This window comes from Chanodichthys erythropterus, chromosome 12, assembly GCF_024489055.1.
Source record: "Chanodichthys erythropterus isolate Z2021 chromosome 12, ASM2448905v1, whole genome shotgun sequence".
Taxonomy (NCBI): Eukaryota; Metazoa; Chordata; class Actinopteri; order Cypriniformes; family Xenocyprididae; genus Chanodichthys; species Chanodichthys erythropterus.
Genome location: NC_090232.1, coordinates 7,372,483 through 7,392,604, shown reverse-complemented (window position 1 = coordinate 7,392,604; position 20,122 = coordinate 7,372,483). Strand labels below are relative to the sequence as shown.

Genomic DNA, 20,122 nt, shown 5'->3' with positions numbered 1-20,122 from the left:
TGAATGGGTCACAAGGTCCACGGTTATATATTGACTTTCTATTACTTGAACCTGGGGGAGACGGTAGTGTAGAGCGGTCACACCTAGACAACCAAACAAAACCCATACATTCTCACAACTACATGTTGGAATCAAGAACTGGTACTGTTTAAAAATAAAAATGTATATAAATTATGACAATATTGGTTCTTGGACACATGCATTTTTCAGAACATCATAGTGCCTACTAAAATACTCCATCAGTGTCTTTTACCACTGAATCTACAGCTCCACACCAAAATAAATATTTTAACTTCATATTTTAAGTCGTGGTTTTCAGTCTGGATCGAATGTAAAAGACTAATAATAGACATTAAATAGACAACACATCTTTCTATTCCTGGTTGCACATACAACATACAAACATAAAACACAACCAGTGTATTGTCCAATCCATAACTGAATGAGTTATGAACTAAATGAACTAAACTGGCTCACTTCACTGAATCAGTCAGAGCAGTTACTGAATGAACACCTGTCTCACTCACTGAACCACAAGATTTGATCAGATTTGGAATGAAACAAGAAATATTACTGTTATGCAAAAATAGATAGATAGATAGATAGATAGATAGATAGATAGATAGATAGATAGATAGATAGATAGATAGATAGATAGATAGATAGATAGATAGATAGATAGATAGATAGATAGATAGATAGATAGATAGATAGATAGATAGATATTCATATGAAGAAATACTGAATTTGGATACAATACAAAATACAAAAATTGCTATTGGAAATAAGTGGAATCAGAGTGATTTCCATCTTGACTCACACTATACACACAAACTGTGGTTCAGCACTGGCACTCCACAAGACCTCTCCAACACACAACAAACACTCTTTTCCTCCACCTCGGGAAGACAAACCATGAAAAACGCTTTTCCTGGCCTCTCGTTCTTTCATCAACAACTGCACCACGGTCAGAGCATCAGTTAATCTGGTTTTCACATCCATGTACAGATCGATCGCAGCTCGGATCACTTGTGGCTTCATTTGGCCTTGCGTGACAGCTTTTGAGATGCTCTAAATCAAACACAACCACACACACACACACACACACACACACAGGTCTAGATCTGCCTGAGCAGCAGCAGCAGTCCTTCATCTGGACTGCTGGACTGAATTAGCCCAGTTTAACAAGGGGGACAAGGGACAATCTGTTTTAGCGGGAAAGACGACATTGTCGAAAAAAAAAACAGTCAAACAAGCAAAAAACTCATTACTACGGAGCCCCGCACATGACATGCAGGTAAAAAAATAGTAGGCTAAATTGTGCGCATGATTTACTAATTTGTTCCCTTAATTTATAAATCATGCGCACGATTTATAAATCGAGGGAACGAAATAGTAAATCGTGTGCATGTTTTAGGAAATCAAGGGAACGGAATAGTAAATCGTGCGCACGTTTTAGTAAATCGAGGGAACAAAATAGTAAATCGTGCGCACGTTTTAGAAAATCGAGGGAACAAAATAGTAAATCGTGCGCACGTTGTAGAAAATCGAGGAAACAAAATAGTAAATCGTGCGCACGTTTTCGGAAATCGAGGAAACAAAATAGTAAATCGCGCGCACGTTTTAGGAAATCGAGGGAACAAAAATAGTAAATCGTGCGCACGTTTTAGTAAATCGAGGGAACGAAATAGTAAATCGTGCGCACGTTTTAGTAAATCGAGGGAACGAAATAGTAAATCGTGCGCACGTTTTAGTAAATCGAGGGAACGAAATAGTAAATCGTGCGCACGTTTTAGTAAATCGAGGGAACGAAATAGTAAATCGTGCGCACGTTTTAGTAAATCGAGGGAACGAAATAGTAAATCGTGCGCACGTTTTAGTAAATCGAGGGAACGAAATAGTAAATCGTGCGCACGTTTTAGTAAATCGAGGGAACGAAATAGTAAATCGTGCGCACGTTTTAGTAAATCGAGGGAACGAAATAGTAAATCGTGCGCACGTTTTAGTAAATCGAGGGAACGAAATAGTAAATCGTGCGCACGTTTTAGTAAATCGAGGGAACGAAATAGTAAATCGTGCGCATGTTTTAGTAAATCGAGGGATTGAAATAGTAAATTGTGGGCATGATTTAATTTGTTTTCTTGCGTCATATGCGGGGCTCCATACATTACCACACCTGTCAATGAAACAAAATTAGTTATATGATCATATATATAATCATCCAAAGGTTTGAGGTCGGTGAGATTTTTTAAAATGTTTTTGAAATAAATATTTTCTGCTGACCAAGACTGCATTTATTTGATCAAAAATACAGTAAAACAATAATATTGTAAACTATTTTTAGTAATTACAATTTAAAAATACGTTTTCTAATTGAATTTTAAAATGTAATTTATTCCTGTGATGGCAAAGCTAAATTTTCAGCATCATTACTCCAGTCTTCAGTGTCACATGATCCTTCAGAAATTCTGATTTCCTGAAAACAGTTGCTTCATATTTTTGTGGAAACCATGATTTTTCAGGATTCTGTTGAATCAAAAGTTCGAAAGAACAGCATTTATTTGAAATAGAATGATTTTGTAACATTATAAATGCATTTACTGCTACTTTTGAACAATTTGTCCTTGCTACAATAAAACTAAGTTATGATAAAAAATGTTTTTGACTCCAAAGTTATGAATGGTAGTTTGTGAGTGTATAATGAGTTTTTTTATGGTTAACACAGTACTGATTTGCATGTAACGACACTCTGTAATTTAAATCATTTATCATGTGCCTGAATTGCTCACTAAAGGCCTTTTTACTTTGCATTTGACGTAATAAAGTGTTAATTTAAACTCCATGTTCATTGTGTCCTCTCTACTCCACTCTCACACAGAGGTGATACAGTGTTTTACCGCAGTATCTCCACACCTGATTTTACCATCTGCTTTTCTGCATGCCAGCAGATGGTATTTATGAAGAATTTCACAGAATAAAATGCTCGCACCAAAATATGCAATTAATGTCCGTGTTCAGCAGAGTGCTTGGAAATACTGCACATCATTAATAGTCCAATAATTGATGACCAGCTACTGTGTGTTTTGCTTAGCCTTCATCAGTATGGCCCCTACAGTAAGTGTTTAAGGACAAACCCAAGCAAACTCTAGCATTGCTGTGATTTGCCCTCGGACACTATGTCTCCGTGTCAAGCTAAGATTTAACGCAGACATTCCTGGTCTGGGACCGAGAAACATGAGGTCACGTCTGTTGAACGTCCTCCCATTTATACACACTGACGTGTGAGGGCTTTCGCAGTTACATGAAACAATGTGAAATACAACCCGATTTACTTGACCTTAAACATTTCCCATTTGGATTCCCCCTCAGAATAACCTTAGGCTGTTGTTTTTGAAAAAAACTCTTTCCTGTCAATGAATGTTTGGGAATCATCTCTGCTGATAAAACCCCAAAAAGTACCTGTGCTGCCTTGCGTAACTAGTCTCTGTTTGGTCCGATAATAATGCCTGTTTTAATGCATCATTTGGAGTGAACGTGTTGAATGCACAGAGAGAGAAAGAGAGAGAGAGAGAAAGAAAGAGAGATGGCTGAATGAACACAGCTCCCCCATCTGGCCAAGACTCAGCACTGCAACGAAACATTAATTAGAGGAGTTAGTTATAATAGGGTCTGTATTTATACACACACACACACACTGTTCTCTGACTTTTGGACCTCATTATAACTACCAGATAATCTGCAGAAAGACCTGTATAAAAATTATAGGTTACACAATGTAGCTTAAAGAAAAAAAAAAAAAAAAAAAAAAAAACGAATACGTTTATTCAGCTAGGACACATTAAATTGATCAAAAGTAAAAGTAAAAAAAAAAAAAAAAATATATATATATATATATATATATATATATATATATATATATATATATATATATATATATATATATATATATATATATATATATATATATATATATATATTTATTTATTTATTAATTTATCTTCAAATAAATGCTGTTCTTTTGAACTTTCTATTTATCAAAGAATCTTGAGAAAAAAAAAAAAAACTATCACAGTTTCCACAAAAATATTTATAAGCACAATTGCTTTCAACATTGATAATAACAAGAAATGTTCTGGAGTATGGCTGCTGAAAATTTACCTTTGCCATCACATTAAAATATATTATCAACCCCAAACTTTTGAACAGTATTGAATGTCTTAAAATTAAAGTATGTCCTGTGTATATATTATCAGCTTCATAGAGAAGGGTTCATCTTTGTATAATATATATAGTAGAGTATATAGAGTAAATGTTGACAGAATTTTCGGTGAATTATACCTTTAATGTTTTTTTTTATTTTTTTTTTTTTTTATTATTTATAAAAAAAAACATCATTCTTAGATCATTTTCCTGGAAAGAAAGACCGTATATTATAAATGTGCTTTCAAAAAATAGTGAGAAAATTTATAAACATTATTGCATTGGCCTGCTTGACCAGTTAAAGAAGCATTAGCGCCCCCTAGTGTCAAACATCTACTTATAAAAAGCACAATATGTTTTCAAATGTTAGACTGCAAAATTGCAGCACGTGTAGTAATTGTAGTTGCCAAGAATAAAATGCAAATATGGGACTACGGCATCTCTCTTCAGAGTAAATGGGTCGATGAGGCCTGGGAAAGGTAATCGGGGGTAACGGCACTTCCCCACCGTCCCACCACACGCACTGCCCTGAGGAAACGGGAGCTAAGGGAGCCAAGGGAGAGCAGGGCACTGGAGTGCGGTGTCTGTGGGAGCCTGAGTCATTAATCCTGGAAGTGGATGTGGTCGCCCACATGCTAGCAGTAATAATTTATGCTAAACAGAGTGAAGAGGAGAAATGGGACGGCGTAGCAGAGGTCACTCATTAACAATGCCTTTTGTGTTACAAAATAAAGCCTTCAAAACATGAAGTAAAGGGTTATGTGTGCTCATTTTTTTATTTTATGGGGGTGACTTTAGAAGCCTTAAAGGGATAGTTCACTGAAAATTAAAATGCTGTCATTATTTACTCATCTTCTTGCCATTCCAAACAACAGTTTAGACTTGAGTAACAGTTGGAGGCAAGGTTATAAGCAGACAATTCAATTTAATTTGATTCCAAAATTTTAACAACAAAAAAATAACATTTTGGGTGAAAATTAAACTATTTAATGTTCTTTATCTTTATGTTCAGTTTGAGGTTTGAGACCACAAGGCAAATAAATAACCCCAAACACTAGGATGGATGGATGGATGGATGGATGGATGGATAATCCTTCATGATTTATTTGGAATAGATATTAAAAAAAATAGCCTAACACTTACATCAAAAATATTACATTATGTCTGTTAATAACAAGAATAATTGCAATGAATTTTCAAGACTTTCTGTAGTCTATATAATGCAGAGGTACAGCACTGCCAAATGTATTTGTCCTTAAAGCATCTGGGTTGTTTTTTGTAAAGACACTAGGTGGACAAAATGGATCAAAATGTAATGAATAAAAGCAAAATACTATGAAAACAAAAGTAGACCACGATGAGAGGTGATATGAGGTGAAAATGGTCATATGGGCTGATGAAAGAACTTCTCACACATATATATGTCAGTATGATTTCATTTCTGCTCTTCACAATAACCCAGAATTTGCTCTCCGTCCCCATTCGTCATTCCCAGGAGCTCTGAACTCTTCCAAAAGCACCTTGATATTCCTTACTGGGGATATGTGTATATCACCACAGGAAATTCAATTTCAGCTTCTGGGGCGAAATGAAACATCACTGAGGGCCACTGCCAAGCTGAGCCAAGGTAAAGTGACTGACGTGTCGACTGTCGGAGGAAGTTTCCGGAAGGATGAATTCTCGTTTTATTTTCATCCAGTCCCAGACTGGTGTTTACCGCAGTCCTGTCATCTTGGCGGTGTGCAAAACTGGTTAAAATAGTAAATATGTCAATCATAGGGTTGACGCAGAACTAATTTGGTTTGTTTTTAAACAATACGGATTCAATAAGACATTTCTTTATTACATTTAAAAGTACAAAGACAGATGACCTGCCTCTGCACCAACTGAAGATCCAAATGTGTTTCAAATTCACATCAATCTCAAGGTCATGCAGACAGCTTATCAGCCTATAAGATATGAACGAAGCTGCTTGACAAAATTTTAATGATCTAATTTACCATATGCACGGAATGTTCTTAAGAACTTCCGCAAACATTTAAGCCAGCTGGAAAACTTATGGTGAAATGTCACTTGCTGGTGTGGCGGTAATACTTGATTTATAATCAGAATACAGTCAGTTAATTAGCCTAGCATTATGTTAAATTGTTCAAATATAAAACGCCATAAATTGAAGATTTATTGTGCACTTTAGATTCATTCACTCCCAAAATGGGAGTTTTCACAAGTGTGCCATCAGTGAGTTGCGCTGAATTAACTGACAGCTTCGGTGATTATAAAGGGTACGCTCGTTGCCCGGTTTATGTGTAATTGATTTGCAATTTGAAGAACAGTGTTGGTTTTTCTTGAGGCTTTGTGACTTTTACTACTTCATACTTCAGTACAAAAAAAGGGCTAAACTTTGACAAAACTAATTTTTAAACAGTGATTTTATAATGTTTAAAATTAATTCAAAAGCAAAATGTGTAAAAAAAAAAAAAAAAAAAAAAAAGAGCCAATAAGTTCTCCTCTGCCACCATCTAGTGGTTACACTGGTAATTCACATCTTTTTCTCTTTTTTTAAATAAAAGTGTTTGTTTTCCATCAAATGTTGGATTTTCTACATCTTGAAACTTTCAGCTTTACAAATGGGAAAATCTCTGAAGGATAAACCATAACTTTTTTTGGTTAAAAATTAGCCAAAATCAATTTTTGAGCAAGTACATAACCAGCAAGTGTTCAAAACTATCTCAATATCTTAGCCCGATTCACAACGGTAAGCTTGTAATAATGTTTTATAATAAGAGCGACATGGTGGATTTCCGCAGGAAATTCGAGCATGCTGCAGTTTGTCTGTGCGTCATTACGTCAAGTCCGTAATCAGAAAGGAAGGAGTCCCGTCCAGTCTAGTCGGTTTTATCATGTGAGGATGCTACTGGCAGCGGCACATTTATAGCTTTTTCTCACAACAGCTGAAATAATCAAACTTATCATTTTGATGGGGGATTGTAACCCAGAAAGATCCAAATGACAATCATCAGTGACAACTGGAGATTCACCCGCAGTCAAAAGCGAAAGTCAAAAGCCACTGTGGAGTGGCTACAGAAATTGAAAACTACAGGTAAGGCTTATATACACTAAATAGTCATATAATACTGATGTTGTTAACATTACAATTTGAGAATATAACAGTAATAAAAATTTGCACGGTTTGACATGAGCCGAGCTAAGCGATCGTTAGATTTAAAGGGTTAGTTCACCCAAAAATGAAATTTCTGTCATTAATTACTCACCCTCATGCCGTTCCACACCCGTAAATCCTTCGTTAATCTTCGGAACGCAAATTAAGATATTTCTTGTTGAAATCCGATGGCTCAGTGAGGCCTCCATAGGGAGCAATGACATTCCCTCTCTCAAGATCCATAAAGGTACTAAAAACATAATTGAATCAGTTCATGTGAGTACAGTGGTTCAATATTAATATTATAAAGCGACAAGAATATTTTTGGTGGGGCAAAAAAAAAACAAAATAACGACTTATTTAGTGATGTCCGATTTCAAAACACTGTTTCAGGAAGATTCGGAGCACAAATGAATCAGTGTATCGAATCATGATTCAGATCGCGTGTCAAACTGCCAACGGTTGAAATCACGTGACTTTGGCGCTCCAAACAGCAGATTCGATACACTGATTCACTGAACTTATTAAATTCTTATATTGGTCATACTTTCAAGAGGTGGAATCTGTGATTCTGAAGTACAGTATCCACAATGGTGCGGTGACTGACAGCAAACATTAGATTCATCCGCGCTGACGAGCTGTGCCGAGGCACAACGCACGTACAGATAACTGTTCCGCATATGACTGCAATTGCAGGTTTCAAACAAAGATGGTGACAAAGAGGAAAAATTGCAGACTGCAGCTTTAAAATAACATTTGAAGTGCTGGAAAAATTAAGTTTCCAATTACAGACACTGTATTTTATTCAAACGTTCCCATTAGCTTCGTCTTTATTGCAATGAATAAAACTGGTTTATTGGTGAATTAGGTAATTGTAATCACTGCTTTAAAATATAAACACACCATTGATTCTTTGAATTTGTGTCAATGAATGGGGTACGTGAGCCTTGTTTGGGCTAAAAAGGTTGGGAACATTTACTATATTCTTTTTCCTGACATTTTAGAGTTTGGAGACTGGATCAGGCAGTGTACATCATTGATGTTGATACAGAAGCAAATCGTGAAGGCAAGCTGGCTTATCGAAAACCAGGAAGTATCAGTGCATATGGTCAGTTTATGAATAATCATAAATAAACATCTGGAGGAAGTGAAACGATTGCAGGGAACGGATAGGAAGATATTGCAGCACTGAGTGTAATCAGCATGAATAAAACATGGAGGAACACTGGTGATCTTGTTGATTTTTTGTGTGTATGAGTGTTTGTGGATTGTCTGGGCAGGAATTGGAATTTTGCTCATCAAACACAAACGTCTTCAGCTGCAAACAAGCCACAAACAAACAGCCCGAGACTCTAAATCCAGCTTTACCATTTAGCAGTGATAAACATGGAACATTTCAACAGAAGTCATCATTAAGAATACAAATAATAAGGTATTTAATCATTCTAATTTTAATTTAAAAGTTTACCTGTCTGGTCCATTAATGATTCTTTAAGAATTGGTTTTAAAATACTAAGAATGAATGAATCAATCAATCAATCAATGAAGCTGATGTTCTGATGGTCTTAATATAGCAAGTGAATATATTGAATGAGGGAATTGATAATGTTATTATGATGATAAATAAAAGAATAGATGGACTGACAGACAGATGACAGATAGATAGATAGATAGAATTTTGGAAAAACAAGCACCCAAGTAAATCTTTGTACAACCATGGGTATAACTGACTGCAAAGTCTGTTATTCTCTTTCCTATAATGCCACAAGTCTCAGAAGGACAAAGTCTGTCGGACACCCTGCTATGAAACCAACCCTCCCTGCTGACAAAGGTGCATGCCAGCAGGAAGAAAGGTCTGTGAGAACCTTTTAACCGTTTTATCAGAAGCTGTCCACAAGCAGCATGAAATGTTTTTGAAAACGGACCCTGAGTTTACATTTTATGCTTATATACACATCATAAATAACTGTGTAAGATCCATAAGATCGCTTTGGGTGGCAACTAGAGGCTACTCAAGGCAATATGGTTGCAAAACACATGAGCAAGAACACACTGAGTAAAGCCTTCATGGAATGTCCCATCTCAACTCTGCATAGCAACACCCTAGTAACCACCCACAACAGCCCAGCAAAACAGCTAGTTTTGCACAGGCAAACACCCTATCCATCTCAGTAAGAAACCACTCAAATGTCCAAGCAACAACGTACTGACACTTTAAAAACCACACTAAAACACTCTGTGTAGCAACACCCTAGCAACCACCCACAACAGGCCAGTATCAAAGCAGCTAGTTCTGCACACGCAAACAGCACTCTTAAGAAAATATAGAAATGGAGGATAACAGAAATTCATAGCAAGAACCTATCCACCATCTGCAACAGCTGCAAGGTTAACCCAAAAATACTTTAATTGTGTTTTATATTATCTGTAGCATGCATAATTATTCTACAAGGTCACATTATACCAGAATCATTTGTCATTTTCCACTGAATTTAGTGATACATGGAGATGCTTACGTCTTAATCTTCATGACATCACAGACATATACATAACTAACTCAAGACATGTTCATGTTACAAAGAAATGAAAAACTGTATTGTGCATAAAGAAAATTAACATTATTTGTTAGAAACATTAAGAATATTTGTATTAACTGAGAGGGCAGTTAAGGTGCACAATGTAAACACTATATATTTGTTTTTAAATATATTTTAAATATAAATATTAATATATAATAATTTAAAATATTAAAATATCATAAATATTTGTCATTATAATCACTACAAGTGCATAGTATAAAATATAGCAAATGCTTGAGAAAAAATAAAATCCATAAATATCATATGGCTCCGGTTTGGTCTCATCCAATATGACCCAGACATATAGAGCAAAAATCAACCCTTCTGTTTTCATTACACCCTTAATAAGTGTGCTTTCCTTAAATAACATTAAGGTCACACTTTCTCCTTACCTTCTGTGTCCGCTCTTATTTATCAAAGCTACAGCTTCGTCCATCCTAATTGCTGGTGGCCGTTTGGCCCTCGCTCTCGGACATGCACCGTGGCCCTTTCAAAGTGACCAGGACCCAAACCGCTCGTTTTAGGTCTGAATGGCCTTGGTAAATCAGTCTGTCGCCCTCCGTCCTGTTTTATTTGTCCTTTTTATCCCTCTCTCCTGGCAGATGTGGGGCCTGGGGGTGGTTGGTTATTTATCACCGTTACCTCTGGTGGGCCGAGTGCTAAAAGCGGTGGCCTGAGGTACGATGGAGGATGGGGCTGCCATACATAAGTAGACCGCTGTGACAAAGTCAGTCTGGAGTGAGACAAGTGGGCCATCTATAACAATAAAACAAAAATCGCTATGTTTCTCCATAGTCTTAAAGAGACCGGATCAATTAGAGAGAGACCTATGGATTTATAACATCTTTGAGACAAAGAAACCGAGGCTTAAAAGTGTTTGACACTGACTGGGATGGTCTCCGTTTGAGAGAACATTACAATATCCCAAAGCAATCATGACCTGATTCATTGTGGATTTTATTCAGGCTTACCCTTAAAAAAAAAAAAAAAAAAGTACTATGAAAATACCATGAAATAACATAGTACAGTGATGGTATCAGATGTTCATATGCTATTTTGGCTACATTGAAACATATCATTGTACTGTACCATAAGTGTACCATGGTATTTACTTTAAAGTGCTTCAAAGAACACCATGGTTGACAAATACATGCAGTGTCCAAAAAAGCATGGTAATGGTTCTTTTTGGTTCTTTAAAGATGTTTTTTTTTTTTTTTTTTTTTTTTTTTTTGTTAAAACATCTTTAAAATCTTAATTTACTTCACTCTTATTCCATGGCCTTCATCTTTTCGAATTCAATTATTTGAAGCAAACTATTAGCATGATTGCTAAACGGTGTGAAATCAATACAGGCTCATTTAAATACCTACTTTTTAAAACGTTATATAGGCCTTCCTTTCAGTACAACGCCATGCTTTTTATGCACATAAACGGGGTAAATCCAGGCATATTTCACGAGTTTGTTTTAGTTTTATTTATTTTTTTCTGAGGCAATATGGGGTGAAAACCACATAATTTGTAATTTTTATAATGATTAATTTGTGAATATAGCTAAGTGGTCGCAAATTTTCCAATATAAGCTTTTAGGTCGTAGATTAATTCAAAACACATCCCATCAACATCAAATCTCACATTCCTCAGTGTCCACTAGAGGGCGCCTCTAACGGCAGGCAGTAATTACCGTCCGTCTCTGCACAGCAGCAGCCGGGAAACTGCCTCACCTCGTCCTGTCAGCGTTTACTGGTGGACGATAACCCGTCCTGCAGGGCGTCCCGGCCCCGCCCCACCTCTCCTCTTGAAATATGGTCCCACCTGCCATCTGGCAGCGCTGACAGCGTATGACAGTTCGGAGGAAATACCACCGGGGATGAATTTATGGGAGTGTTGGGGCGATGACAGGCCAGGTGAGATAGGAGCAGCGAGGAGATGGATTGGATTTTTCCCCAGCGTGCAGAGAAGAGGGGAACAGGAGGATGCTACGGATCTAGAAACAGCTGGGCTGTCACTTATAAAGCTGTTTATGGTGAGGAGGGGAAATGCCAACAGAGACCACCGCTATAAAAAAGTCATTAATTACACAGGCGGAAACCATGACGCGAGTAGCTTCATCTGCATACAAGTGGTCATACACACTTTTTTTTCATAAAGTGTTCAGCTTATAATGTAACTCAGGATTTCCCAAACGTCACTAGTAGTTTGTTAGAGCATAAAAGACATGCCAATGGTGAACTGAACTAAATAAAATAAATAATAATAATAATTATTATTATTATTAGTATTAGTATTAATTCCTTTATTATTATTTGTTAATTTAAACAAATAATTAAAATTGGTTAATTAAACATATCTTGAAAAATTAGGAAACTGAGTAAATGAGAAAACCACGTAAATTAGTTAATTATAAATTCTATTATTATTATTAGTAGTATCAGATATATTAATACATTATTATTTGGTCATATTACAATTATGCAAATAAAGTGATTTAACTTCCTGATGAGCCAATTCATTATTTGATACAAAATTTAATATAAGTAATTTTTTACACAGAGTAAAAATATTCTATGCCCTAAGAGTAATCTGCTTAAAAAAACAACAACAACAACAAAAACGGCATGTGTAATACTGATAATATGCAAACCAAAAGCCCAAAAATCAAAGGAAAAAAAAAAGAAGAAAGGTTTGCGTTTTTCCTCCCTAAAATATACTGATCAGAATAAAGAGCAGGGACTGAATTTCAATGACATATCAGACCTAAACACATTTCTGTACTTACAGTAGGATATAGTTAGTCATTCAGCATACACTATTTTCAAAAGCAACTTGTAGAAATTATAAGTAAATTTCCGTGGACTAACAAGTGTCTTCACATTAAATTACATGAAAAGACCATAGGTGATAAGCGTAGCACTTCATAATAGATCGTCCCATCAGATAGACAGATAGATAGATAGGAAAATGTGATACGTCAATCTATGGAAATCTTCAAAAAATCTTAAACTTAAAAAAAAATCTTAAAATGTGTGCATTATTCACACCTAAAGACAGATGTATGATTTATGCGATGCTTGTGGTCATGATGACTAAGTGCAGCTACAGGCAGAAAATTTGAGATATGTACCCTTTGTCAAATTCAGCTCCGTTCCAGCAGGCCAGTCCATCTCCAGAGCTCAGATCGCTCACACACAGCAGGTCCGCCAGGCCACCGTAGAACGTAAAGTACAGACGCAGACTGCTGATGAAGTCTCTGGAGAGACAGAGATGAGTTTGTTTCATTTTCTGTCCAGTAGATGGCGCACTAACACAGCTTTTCAATGCTCATGCGGCTTCAAGAACTTCCATAAAAAAGATCTTCCAATTAAGTTGTCATGGACATAATATTGAATGAGCAATTCCTATCTTATGCACTATAATAGTTAATCTATAAATAACATATATAAATAACACATCACTAACAATTCAATTCACTTTCTTACAGCATGCGTTTACAAAAATACCTACAAATATTTTCATTTGTATTTTGAATATCTTGTATCCCCTTGATACACAACAATAATTAATATTTTTATTAATTAAAATATTATATAGTTAGATAGATGTCACATAATATTTAATATTAATGTTATTAATATTAAAATATATTATACATTCAAAATATTATATTAACATATCAAATATAACTATAAATTATATATGCATAAATAAATACATATTTATACCGCATTTATTTTATTAAAAATAAATTTTTAAATCCCTTTGGATTTAAAAAACAAACAATGCGTAATATTTTATATTAAGGATATTATTATTATTATTATTATTATTATTATTATTATTATTAAGACATGTTTACAAAATACTATTATACAAAATTATAATGTATTAGCATGTAAAATATTCTTATTCATCATGTATGTACAAAGTCCAATTTATACTGTATTATATATTTATATGGGAGATAGAATATATAAAACATAATATTTAATATTAATGGTAATAAGACATGTTTTCAAAAAATTATAAAATCCAATGATATGTGTAGTTATGTTTTGGTCAATAAATAATAACAATTATCCCTGTAATTTCATTGTTTTGATTAATTTAATATTATTCTAAATTGTGAAAATAGTCATAATAAAAAAAATAAATAAATAAATAAAAAAAATGATTTGATAAGTCCAAAGTTCTGACTGTGTATAAGTACATATACAGTGTGTTGATGTAATTGCAAATGTGATTTCCAAACATACTTCCTCCAGTTGCTGAGGCTGTCCTCTCCGTTTCTGACCGGTCCTTTCAGAGGAAGGGAGTCCCGTGCGCCGCTGCCGTGCTGAACGCTGCCCACCTGCTCCGGCTGTCTGCTGGGGTGACCGCACACCTTGTGCACCTGCATAATTTAAACACAGACTGTCACGATTACTAACATATCCACAGGTATTTAATAGCAGCTAAAGCTCAGGGCTGGTAACCAGAAGGTTAAAACTTGCACTTTTTGCAGGTCAAAAGGGGTCGATGTGCCTGTAGTAGCACAATCAGCCACTAGGTGATGCTGTTTTTAAGACATCTGAAAGAAGTCTACTTTAAGACCTTTTCTACATTTTCTCTTATGATGATCTGGGGCAGGACTGTAAAAGTAAGAGGTATATAGAGTGATTTGTTCTACAGGACTTCAAAGTGAGATTTCAAAGTAAAGAGGTGGAAATTTTGAAAAGAACAAACGTGACTCAGTAAATGAGTCAATATATCCATAACCAGTTGATGAGTCAGTAGTCTCGGCATCACATGGCACATTCAATTGTTGCCAGAAAGATTGTCTGATTTGCAGACAAAAATGCAGATCTGCACCATCTGATGCAGAGTTCTTAGAAACTACCAGATCCGACTGTTGAGGTGTGCAGGTTTTTATGAGGCAAACAAACTTGTGAATATAGAATGCAGTGAGAATACACACACACACAAACACACACACACACACACATACATATATATATATATATATATATATATATATATATATATATATATATATATATATATATATATATATACATATATATACATATATATATATATATATATATATATATATATATATATATATATATATATATATATATATATATATATATAAAATAGTCAAACCAAATTTGTTTCAGACACCTTCAATATTTCACACATTATCCCAAAAAAAAAAAAAGAGTAATAAAATATGACAAGAAGCCAGAGTTAAACTGTGTCTAAACTCTGTTAACTCTTAGTTTAAAAACTAATCTTGATAATGTCAGATAACACTTAAGCAAAACATGGTCAGGTCAAAGTGTCTGAATAATTTTTGGTTCCAAACTTTTATCAGTTTTACTGGTAGTCCACTGTATGATTTTTTTTTTTTTTTTTTGTATAATATGTCAAAGTTTACTTTATTTTGCTATCCTCACTTACATAAATGAACTATAGTGTCCTGCAAAAATAATATATATATAAAATTTGTATTACTCTATACAATTACCAATTTATACTGTATTTATTTTATTAAAAATAATATTTTATTTTTCAAAATATTATTATACAAAATATGAATCACATTAATTTCAATATTAAATATAATAATATTAAATTATTTTAAGCAGTTTTTTATATTATATATAAACTATTATTAATAGTTAAAATATTTTTAATTGTATATGCACAAAGACTAATTTATACTGTATTTGAATTTATTTATTTATTTATTTATTTATTTATTTATTTATTTATTTATTTTGGTCTTTGCGCTAATGTCAGAAAGGTCATTCATTTATTATGCATTATGGTCTTTTCTATCCAGTTCCAAATACAGTGAGAAGCAATCAAATGAGATGAGTAAGTTTTCTATTCTCACGTATTTAGGTATAAAAATAGGCATTACCACATGGCTGTGTTGTTTAGTCTCACAACACAATGTGAGACTAAACAGATACTAATGGGCATTTGTTGCATTTTATAAAGATTCTCATTCCTCCAGAACAACTGGGATGGTTTAGACGTAAACAGGTCATATAAGCTGTTTTTTACTGGTCTAATACTAGCCATGATGCCTCACACTGACCCTAACCAATGACAACACCTTATTAGAGACTTGATTCTGATCCAGTTCCACACCCTGACCCCGACAGATCATGTGTCACCCATTAGCTGACAAAGCAATGCGGTTTATAGTCTTATTTCTACTTGCACACACACACACACACACACACAGTCTGCAAACCTTCACATTTCAACACAGCACAACACGATCTGAAAACATGTTTACTGGATCCCACAGAAGCCCACTATGATTTCAGGCAAATTCAATTTGAAGGCGGCCAGAACACATCAGCGTGGTCAGCCGTGCTGCTGCAGCTGCCCACACCAAGAGTATTTTGAGAATGTTCTGGGCTCTCTGGCTGCAGCATGGCATGTGTGACTGCAACTGCAACTTATGTTCAGACCGTACCGCATTCCATGCCATCCAAGCAGTAGTTACATGATGGGTTTTAAGACGCTGCTTGAAGAATTTTCAAGGCATGGAAACTGCTAAAATGCAAAGGCCAGTGTTTAGGTTTAGTGTTTACCTAATTGTGAATGCAAGTCATTTGGATGTGCCACAGCCAAAAAAAGAAAATGAACATTCAATCTTCAGGATTTTATTAACTATATTAAATTCAAAATCTGACAAGTCACATGCCGCCATCAAGTCATTTCAGAATTCTTTGTGAAAATCAAAAAAAAAAAAGATATATATGTCAAACTGGTAGGGGTATAACAGTACATGTATTCGTCCTGAATGTCATGATACAAATTTCATGGTTCGGTGCATACAGTCAGACGACGAATACAGTCAGTCACAGGAGATCCACACTCCAATCCAGAAGGTGGCGAGCAATGCTGCAACACTATTTGCTAACCACCACAAGAAGAAGAGACAATCTATGCACTAACCCAAAACAAGAGTTCAGATGGCACGCAAGAGCTTGCTATTCACTGACTTTCGATTAATTTTTGTGACACGTTCCACAAACTTCACAGAAAGGAAACTGGGGCGGCAGAAAGCGACATCCTGTTTGTTTTCTTTATTTAACAAAAGCAGAATGTTTTGTTTTTATTCTGAGTGTACGAAATAAATGTTTGTAAGCGACCCTTTACAGTTTATAATGATGTCCTACCCTTATCTGTATGCTTGTTTCCACTGTTATAATGAGACAAAATCATTTGGCATTGTGCCAATTTGTGTCATGAAAGTCTCACTACTACAGTCCAGTGATGGAATATGCATTTCATGAAAACTGGAAGTGCTTAATACACTAATGGAGGCTGTACTGTACCAACTACCTCAGGGGGGGACTAAATGCCCCTATCTGGAACAAACATTTGCACTACTGTCTGTTCAAAAGAAATTAAAAGAAACCTAGCATTGGGGATTTGATGCTTTTTCCTGTTGTACTGAACTCATATCGAACCGCAACCCCAAAACAGGGGTACGTACTGAACCATGATTTCTGTGGACCATTACACCCCTAGTAACTGCCCAATGCATCAATTTATACCAGACAAAATCACTTACAACATAAATAGGGTTTTTCTGAGGACTTTCTATACTTTGAATAAAAGCATCTCCCAAATGCATAAGTGTAAATGCAAATATTCCCAACATTAAAAGACTTCTTTGGATCAAAGAATATAATATCTAAATGACAGCTGATGCTTTTAACCAAAGCAAGTTCATTTATTAAGGGATATTTGACCATGAGCAATCTGGAGTCAACTCATTAGCTCAATATCAGTACAGATGACTTACGCATGATCACTTAGGATCTTACAACCTTCTGATTACCAGCCTTTTTTCAACCACATCACAAATACCTGAGCAGAAAGCCGGGGTCCGTTCCTCTGTGCATGGGCCACTGCTTCTCTCACTAGCCCGTGAACTCCCAGAAGCACTTGCTCCAGGTCTTGTTCCCCGTGCATGCGGGTAGAGAGGTTCTCTAATGATCGCACAAACTCCCTCCAATGGGCGTCCACTTCAGCCAGGCTGGCGAGACACCCTCGGACCACGTTGAGGCAGTAGCCCATGCAGGGCTTGCTGGCGGTCAGACCCTGGCAGTGTGGACAGTAGCTCATCCTCAGCAGGGCACGTCTGCATTCACGGCTGAGCTGAATATGGTCTGTGGTGTTGATGACCTCGATGCCCAAGTGGAGCGCCTGCAGAAACACCCGGCCAGGCAACGAGGCACGGGAGATGTGTGCGGCGAGGCGGCCCGGGGCTCCGCCGTACGGCGCCAGATCCCGACAGGCCGCGCGGACGCACTCGGCATACGGTGGAGACAAGCGCGAGAGACCGGGCTCGACCAGTTGCTCATAAACAAGTGGGAAGAGGGCGTCGAAAAAGCGCTGTGAAGCTTCTTCCAGACTGAGCTCGGAGCCCAACACGAAGAGCCCCACGTCCGTGAAAAACTCCCCGACGGGAGCCGCCGCATGACTGGCCAGGTCACGGTACGCGTGAAGGAGGATGGTGTGAGTGTGGTTCTCTGCCTGACGGACCAGGGAGTCCACGGTTTCTGGAAGAAAGACAAAGAAAACGGTTCAAAGGAAAGTTATTACATGAAAAAAAAAAAAAAAAAAGTTTGAAATAACATGATGAAGTCTTGTTTGATTTCATGTTGACTTTCAATGTGTAGAATTAATAAAGCATGCTATACAAGTTTGTCCTTTTAAATTGTTTAATATACACTCCCCAGCCACTTTATTAGGTACACCTATTCAACTGCTCATTAATGCAAATATCTAATCAGCCAATCACATGGCAGCAACTCAATGCATTATGGCATGTACACATGGTTAAGATGACCTGCTGAAGTTCAAACTGAGCATCACAATTAAGAAGAAAGGTGATTTAAGTGACTTTGAATGTGGCATGGTTGTTGGTGCTAGTATTTCAGAAACTTCTGATCTATGGGGTTTTCATGCAAAACCATCTCTAGGGTTTACAGAGAATGTGGGTGAAAATGCCTTGTTGATGCTAGAGTTGAGAGGAGAATGGCCAGACTGATTTGAGCTGATAGATAGGCAATAGTAACTCAAATAATCGCTTGTTGCAACTGAGGTCTGCAGAAGAGCATCTCTGAATGCACAACACGTCCAGCCTCGAAGCAGATGAGCTACAGCAGCAGAAGACACACCGGTGCCTCTCCTATCAGCTAAGAACAGCAAACTAAGGCTACAATTTGCACAGGTTTACCAAAATTGGACAATGGAAGACTGGAAAAATGTTGCCTGGTCTGATGAGTCTGGATTTCTGCTGCGACATTCAGATGGTAGGGTCAGAATTTGGCATAAACAACATGAAAGCATGGATCCATCCTGCCTTGTATCAACGCTTCAGGCTACTGCTGCTCCTGGTGGTGTGTGGGATATTTTATTGGCACACTTTGGGCCTCTTAGTACCAAATGAATACCACAACCTACCTGAGTATTGTTCCTGACCATGTACATCCCTTTATGACCACAATGAACCCATCTTCTGATGGCTACTTCCAGCAGGATAATGCACCATGTCACAAAGGTCAAATCATCTCAAACTGGTTTCTTGAACATGGCAATGAATTCACTATACTCAAATGCCCTCCACAGTCACCAGATCTCAATCTAATAGAGCAGCTTTGGGATATAGTGAAACAGGAGATTAGCATCATGGATGTGCAGCCAACATTTTGTATTATTTAAATATTGATAACACATTGAAAGTTTATTATTTACTTTGTATCCATTTATTTCATGTAAAGAACATTTTAATCTTATTATTATTATTATTATTATTATTTGTAGCATTTGCTACTATTCAACTGAATTGTATGTTGATTTTATTGACTTGCTCTTGTCCCTGACTTTTAACCTGTGAAAATCCTTCATAAAGGTAATTTAGTCTTGTTCGATTTTATGTTGAATTTTAAAGAAATTCATACTTTTATTTAGCAAGGATGCATTATATTGATCAAAAGTGACAGTGAAGATGAATGAAGTTACAAAACTTTTCATATAAATGCTGTTTTTTTTTTTACATTTTATTTTACTTTAAATTAATCAAATAATTTTGAAACAAAAAATGTATGGTTTCCACAAAAATATGAAGCAGTACAACTGTTTTCAAAATTGATAATAAGAAATTTTT

General features: G+C 36.0%; 1 protein-coding gene across 2 annotated transcripts in view; it reads right to left on the bottom strand.

Annotated features, from left to right (window-relative positions):
* gpc5a (glypican 5a) overlaps window positions 1-20,122 on the bottom strand; it is a 196,538-nt gene that overhangs the window by 124,191 nt on the left and 52,225 nt on the right. For both annotated transcript variants that reach the window (XM_067404605.1, XM_067404606.1), the window contains exons 3-5: window positions 17,818-18,512; window positions 14,190-14,326; window positions 13,061-13,186 (exon numbers count right to left, since the gene is read on the bottom strand). In XM_067404605.1, coding sequence (XP_067260706.1) covers window positions 13,061-13,186; window positions 14,190-14,326; window positions 17,818-18,512 — 958 coding nt within the window. The remainder of the gene's footprint in view (window positions 1-13,060; window positions 13,187-14,189; window positions 14,327-17,817; window positions 18,513-20,122) is intronic.